This window comes from Penaeus japonicus, unplaced genomic scaffold, assembly GCF_977035675.1.
Source record: "Penaeus japonicus unplaced genomic scaffold, GWHDUDI00000001_assembly GWHDUDI00000009, whole genome shotgun sequence".
Taxonomy (NCBI): domain Eukaryota; kingdom Metazoa; phylum Arthropoda; class Malacostraca; order Decapoda; family Penaeidae; genus Penaeus; species Penaeus japonicus.
The window spans coordinates 14,378,408-14,385,907 of record NW_028234411.1 but is presented as its reverse complement, the minus strand read 5'-3'; the positions used below and the strand labels follow the sequence as shown (position 1 = coordinate 14,385,907).

Here is a 7,500-nt window from a genome sequence, read left to right as displayed (position 1 = left end):
AAGGCTAGTGGTTATATGATGTATGAAGAATTATTTACTTTTGAAGAATTGTTTACTTGTATGCATAAATGATCAATACACTTTTTGCTTTTGCATGGATATTATGTAATGAATAGCAGTAATATGCAATAAATATGTTAATTGACTTTGTAACCACCATATATATATTTACATCACACACACACACACACACACACACACACACACACACACACACACACACACACACACACACACACACACACACACACACACACACACACACACACACACACACACACACACACACACACACACACACACACACATTTATTGGTATAATAATGTTTTAAGTGAGAATGATTGGCACTGTGTTAAATACTTTTTTAATCATTTTGTTTTAAGGATTGTATTTTTTTGTTATTTTCTGTATGTGAAATGAAATAAAAGATATATTTCTGTTTATTTTTAAAGGGTATTATTGTTTTAACCACAGTTTTTTAAATATAACAACACAGAAGTATAATATATGATCATCTGAAATTTAAATCTTTAACCCATTCCCGACGGGGGAATTCTAGCCTTGAATGTCCAAATGCCGGGGCGTTCGAATTATTAGGCCTAAATCAATTGAATGGCTGGCACAATACTGTGCCGCCCGGCAACTGGGCTTTTGAATGCGCGGTACACATGCTGTACCACCCATCCTGTGTGGGTTAATTATCAATTGTTTTTGCAATCTTCTACAGATGGATGAATTAAACATGTAAGAAAAATATGGCATGTATATTTGTCATAAATTAAAGTCAAAGTTGTTTTAATTTATAACTAGATGCAAAAAACAAGAAAAGGCATTAGCTTATTTGACATGCAAAAAATATAACCTAACAGACTAACATAATGAAAATATAATAAGGACCATACATAACATCATTTGCCATTTATTGTCAGTTATCTCCATTTTATGTATGAGATCAGACATTTGACGACCATCTTGAAGCAATTCCTCCTCTTCAACGACATCCAGAATGGCCAGGTTATCTGTCCCATAGAAGAATAGTAGGAGAGGAGGGTAGTTCCTAGGAGATGAAGACAACATGTATGTTTATATGTATATGGAAGTGACACAACCATCATACACAAGCTCAGATCTGGATGTATCTTGTATTTTCTCTTGAAAACACAATAAGAAAATGTCTATCCATTTCCTACAGATTAGCTTATGACTATTTGATGGTTTCTTCAGTAAAATAAATTCTTTTCATTGCTTGGTTTTACATGCGTTATAAAGTACAGTATATCTGTAATACATATGTTGACTACATACAGGAATATAATTATGTATTTATGAACCATATTGATGAAATTATGAAATTATTCATATATCCATGTACTAATTCATGCATACGAACTGGAATTACTCTATGAAATCTGAATAAAATTGTTACAGATTTTAGGCGACCGTGATTTCTTTTCCCATTTTATGCATGATGCTCTTCCTACTGATTAAAAACTAAAATGCCCTGAATCATAATTTAACTGGGAACTGCTTCTCATGGTATCCTCCATTAACCCTTTCCCGACGGGGCACGCGCTACGCGAAAACCCCTACGCCAGACCATTGCAATATTGCATTGGAAACGTCACACTGGCATGATGCCCCGGCATCGGGAATTTAGCTGTGACACTCGAATGTGATGCACCATCACCACAGGGTTAAGAATATCTTGCATATTTATAATTAATGATTTAACTTGTAATGGTGCTTGTTACCAGAGGTGGGTATTAAAAGTCTTTTTACCTTTTGACATTTTTCTCTTTAACCCATTAGCAGCGGATGGCATGATTTGCTGCAAAGTCAATCGTAGACGCGGATGGCACCATGCCAGACATGTAAAACAGCCATCCTACTGCACAGACCTTTTTTTAATACTGCGACCAATGGGTTAACCCATTGCCAGCGGGGAATAGATTTACTTACCGAGGCTCCAGGATGTTTTTTTTTTCTGGACGAGGCAGCTTCAGCAACATACCTTGATTTTTCCCACTCCTTTTCAGTCACTCATTGTAGAGCTATAGCCATTTTTGTGTGTTTTACTGTTTTTAGAGACATATCTGTCATAACACAGGCTCTATCAATTCTCCAGTTGGCTAAAATTGTAGTTCAGGGTCCATATCAACTCATTTTTTTCTTTTTCATCATTGTGATAGAAGTATTGCTGTGTCAGGGGAGGTCAAAAAACTTTATTTTTTCGTATTTGTGTGCTGTCACGAATGAACATGAAATTTATAACCATCCAATATGAAGAGGTAGGGAAGAGGAATTAAACTTGTGATTTTGAAAATGAGTGTCACAATAAAAGGCATCCTTACTGGCTGAGGGGCACATTGTAGACATTGGGCATGGTTTGAGTCACCTTCCTCCTCTTCGCTCTGCCTGCACATCTTTCATCTGCGGTAATTTAGAGCAAGAGGTCGGCAACTTGCTATGTGTCATCGCTCTATAGAGATAGTGCTTGCTAGAGACTGTAGATGGATGCCATTCAAGGCTCTCTCTCCTGCTGATGCTAGAAGAAAGTGGTACCATCTAGGTTTTGGATGCGAGTTGAAACCCATTTTGCTTTATATTACGGCAGTTATAATAATTATGACTGCAATTGTCAACATCACTCACTCATTACTCATAGCACAATAAAATAACATAGTGATCCAAAATCCCCAAACATCATGACGCCCATCATCAGGCAAGAGCTCCTGCGTCATGTATTACGAAAAAACACATCACCTGTCGTTATCAGGTTAATAAAATGGTTTATAGACAGAACTTCTTGATTTTATAGAATTAACTTAACTAGCTCATCAAAATAGTCTTAATATTGAATTTTGTGCAACCCACCTACTCCTCCAATTTACTGTGTTGTGACAACTTCCAAAGAACTGTCTTTAGAGCAATCAATGACTTGTGAGAAAGTAAGTAGTTGTGTCTGTAGCAAAAGAAAATAGATGAATAGCCATTATATCTACCACATAGAGAAAGACGAAACTACTAATAACCAAGCATCAATATTCTTGTTCAGTCTAGGAATCTTTATCATTGTTATGAGGTGTGAAAGAAAAATGTAATACTGCATACTGGTAATAACTAAAAGGCATGGGTTATTGTCATCATTCTTTATTCTTGAATGCCAATGAAATGAAAAAAAATATAAAACAAATAATGAAAATAATAATAAAAATATCAATACTAGTCTCACAAAAAATATCAAACATTAAACAAATCTTAAGTCCTTAATATTCAGCAACAATTATCATAATATTCAATACATAAATAATCTAGTAATGGAAATTAGCTTCTTAAATAATGAACTCATTTCATCCTTCCTTTCTGTATTCTAGTGAATTTTGGTAATGAAAAATTCCTGTCACATCAAAAATGCCATTAGCATTTCCATTTTCTTTGTATAAGTTCCTGGTTCTACCATTAACTATCTGGTGAAACATTTCAAGTTATCATGTGAAGAATGTGAGTATTTCTAAAAACCTTTGAGCATTTGCCTACAAGATACTGGGTATGACATGAATAATTGTTTATATAGTGTAATATTGGTTATACAATATGTAAAGAGATAGTAACATATACAATCAGGCACTGCCTAATGTAATCTGCAGACACGTACATGTAAACACTGACTTGTAATTCATCATAAGTTATGTAGATTTAATGTTCAGTTCTTGATACAGAAGATTAAATTTTGCTACAAAACTACAAAAAAGTAAATAAATTTACTAAATAAATGTAAAAGTACTTCTGGTGATTTTAACAAAAAACAAATTACAATCTTTAACCCTTTATATAGACCACACATACTTTTCTTAGAACCCCAAAATAATCATCCCCGATAATTTTTCCTTGCAACTCCTGCAATCTAGGCAAAAATAAGATCATGTCATGCTGGTTACTCAGTTTGTGTGAATTACTGTTTTATCACTTGTCTTGCAGCTGACAAATTCAAGACAATCATAAATCATCAAGAAACTCCAGCTTTACAACTGCTGCCTCAGACTCAACAAGGCAACTTCCAGTTGCTCATATTCAAGTAAAGAAAGTTGAATAAATCTCTCTGATCTGACACAAAAGGTTCTAGTTTACTGTCTCAAAGAAAGCAAATAGGAATTTATAAGACAAATTTCTCACATTGAGTTAAAGAAAAGAAATCAGTACTCTACAGACCTATTAATATATGTAAAAAGAGACTAACTTTGGTGTTCCTAAATCCGAAGGCAATGATATTAATTAATCCTACTGAATGCAATTACCCCTAAATCATCTGAAAACTATTTTTTCCTTCATCCCAGTTCCTTCAATTAACCAGTACATGTAAGCATATACAAACAACATAACTGAAAACAAATATACATAATTACATAGAGGTGCAAGCACTCACTGACACAATAATAATAAATACATTACATGGAAGGCAATATAAAATTTAAGTCCCTACTGTTTGTCTTACCTTCTCTTATTGTCTGTTTTGTTCATGATGGCAGTCAATCTTCCAGTCTCCCAAAATTTACTAGCAAATTTCAGTTCATATAAAAGATTCTTCGGTTAGCTAAGTTTGGTATATGTCCAAAGAGTAAGTAATTTTACAGAGAGTATCTTGCATAATTTCAAGTCATGTTAGAAGTATCAGACAGAGAAAGAAAGAATAATAATGTTGATGTAGACAGACTGACAATCATCACATTTGGTTTTCATACATTTTTGAGACACTCAATTTCCAACCCAAACAGAAATATGAATTAATATTCATCTAGTAACTTTAATTGATACAAATCATTATAGAAGTGCTAATGAAATTTTAGATTAGATTTTTACAATAAGGTAATATTAGACAACTCTTGCTCCATTTCTGAACATTTGAAGGAGCTGACTCCAACATGCGCAGCTGCAGCAGAGTGGAGAGTATCACAGCATCGGCTAAAGTTAGGTCTGAACTGACAAGGAATTCTCTATCGCCCAATCTTACGTTAAGCTCACGTATAAAAGCAGCCTTTTCTCTGCAACAAAGAAAAGTATGTTAAAATCCACAATTATATAATAGATATGGAGATATGAATATCATCCTGTAAACATGATTTATCTAATAACCAATAGAAAATAAAGGAATACATACCTGTATGTATGTGTGTGTGTGTGTGTGTGTGTGTGTGTGTGTGTGTGTGTGTGTGTGTGTGTGTGTGTGTGTGTGTGTGTGTGTGTGTGTGTGTGTGTGTGTGTGTGTGTGTGTGTGTGTGTGTGTGTGTGTGTGTGTGTGTGTGTGTGTGTGTGTGTGTGCGTGTGTGTCTGTGTGTGCGTGTGTGTCTGTGTGTGCGTGCATGTGTGCGCGCATGTGCATGTGCCTGCCAGTGTGTTAATTTTCATGTATGTATTTTCATTTTTGTGCATGTGTGTGTACATATGCTTTTGCATGTTTATTTGTGTGTACACGTGTATGTAAGTGTGGAGGAATAATTACTTACTTATTGTTTCCTAAAGTAAGCTTTCCATGACACTGGTCCAACAATTCATCCACTTGGACAGTGAAGATTGGATTCGAAAGGCACTCATAAAGTCTGCAAGTTGGAGCGCCAACTTCCGCAAGCCTTGCTAAGTATCGCCCAACATTATGCTCTCCGCGTATCTATAAATGTGGGAGGGTTAATCAATATGTTATATGTGTATAAACTGGTCTATTTATTATCATCTATCATATAGGTAAATCACTTATTTCTGTTTATATTCATATCTGGAAATTTAGAATAAATATATAATTAAAGATTCATATCACATTGTCTAGTTGGTGAACAAGAGTTATCTATCACCACTGACTGTGCCTTTGGTCAAAGATCTAAATGATCTGCAGTTGGATATGTGGCGCAAAGCTTTGACTAAAATGTAAGATCCCAGGAAATTATAGCTAGTAATATAAATGGTTTCATCCATAAAGTATTGGTGATGTGGTACATGCTCACATTACTGGGTCATAATTAGCTGAAAACCACTGTCTGATATCATTTGTTAGTTTCTTAAATAATCAAGTGATAAACTCTTAAAAAAATTGTATAGATACACAAAGAAGCCTCAAGTTCATATGTATATCCAAAACAGCTTGTTTTGCACTGAAACTATGCAATGAAAGCACACAAACAAACACAGGTTTTTGTAATCATTCTTTCTCTCATTTATATTTCTAACGCTGATATCTGGTTGTAATGATGCAGTCGAAATGTACCTTAATAATTTACTGCATGTAAAATATATGGGTAATATGTAAAATAGAAGGATATATTGTGAAAGCAAGGATGAATTATAGTATTTCTTACAGATGAGAAAACAACAGATTATGATCAAGTATTTGAAATCCCTGCAATATAATCTGTCTCTGTATATCAGTCTCTCATTATGACACTTTACCTATGCTTTCCTGTACATTTATAGGTAAATAAGTCTTGATTGTATGACCATACACAACTCTGAAAAAATAATGAATCTACAAGTGAGAATGCATTCTGTCAATTTATGAACATGCATTTGGGTAATTGCTTTCATTTTCCTGTTCTTCAAGCAACTAAAAATTGAGAGTATTAACTGAAATAATCCTTAAAAAAAAGGAAATTTCTGCTCATCACAGAAATACACAATCCAAGATCTAGTACCAGTCAAAAAATTAATTCACTTTATCACCTGGTTGGGTGCCAATGGTGACACTGAAAGAGATGGCATTAGAGCTGTGGGCGTGTCTCCGTCTTGTCTCCAAACTAATGTCAAGCAAATTTGACTCTGAGACCGCTCAGTTGCACCACTTACGCCCCAGAATTGCTGCAACTTTTCAGACACCTCCTGTGGAAGTGGAAGAGCATGAATACAAAAATATTCATATGTATCTATCAGAAATAAGAGTAATAAGAAAAAAAAGAAAAGGTATTGAACTTTTCTCACACATACATACATATATATATAAACTACATTATTACTGCTCTGTCAGTAATGTTTCAGCTTACCTTAACTGAGGAGTGGCAGTGTACCCGGAGACATACAGAGAAATTGGAAGACAAGGCATTTGCCAAGATCCTGAGACTATAAGGTGGTCGACGGGGATCAGCATAAATAACGACATCGTGAACAACTCCGGCTTTTACTCCACCTAGACAGGCATAATGATTAAGACTTTAATCTAGTATTCTCCACTCATCATATTAACTTGTTTTACCAATATTTTCAACAAATCACTTACACTGCCATTTTTTTTTTTCTTATTTTATAGCTGACTCATATTCTTATACATATTCTTACATTCACTTTCATTCTTTCATTTAACTCTCATATATATAAATATATCCTTCCAAATGCAGTTGGATGGTCAGACAGACAGACAGGTGTGTGCACACACACACTCACACATGCACACACAATACTAACATACACACACACACACACACTCTCTCTCTCTCTCTCTCTCTCTCTAATACACAAATATA

At 34.6% G+C, this 7,500-nt stretch overlaps 2 protein-coding genes across 6 annotated transcripts in view; one reads left to right on the top strand and one right to left on the bottom strand.

Annotated features, from left to right (window-relative positions):
- LOC122263736 (protein ABHD14A) overlaps positions 1-444 on the top strand; it is an 18,263-nt gene extending 17,819 nt beyond the window's left edge. For all 5 annotated transcript variants that reach the window (XR_015191268.1, XM_043032324.2, XM_043032326.2 and 2 more), the window contains one exon: positions 1-444. This exon is cut by the window's left edge and continues 1,129 nt beyond it. The gene's annotated coding sequence lies outside the window, so the exon portion shown is untranslated.
- A 2,691-nt stretch (positions 445-3,135) lies between these two features.
- Positions 3,136-7,500, bottom strand: part of alpha-PheRS (phenylalanine--tRNA ligase alpha subunit) — a 22,852-nt gene continuing 18,487 nt past the window's right edge. The window contains exons 12-15 of the mRNA XM_043032323.2: positions 7,024-7,166; positions 6,707-6,862; positions 5,503-5,663; positions 3,136-5,040 (exon numbers count right to left, since the gene is read on the bottom strand). Of these exons, the coding sequence (XP_042888257.1) occupies positions 4,842-5,040; positions 5,503-5,663; positions 6,707-6,862; positions 7,024-7,166 (659 nt within the window). The 3' untranslated portion in view covers positions 3,136-4,841. The remainder of the gene's footprint in view (positions 5,041-5,502; positions 5,664-6,706; positions 6,863-7,023; positions 7,167-7,500) is intronic.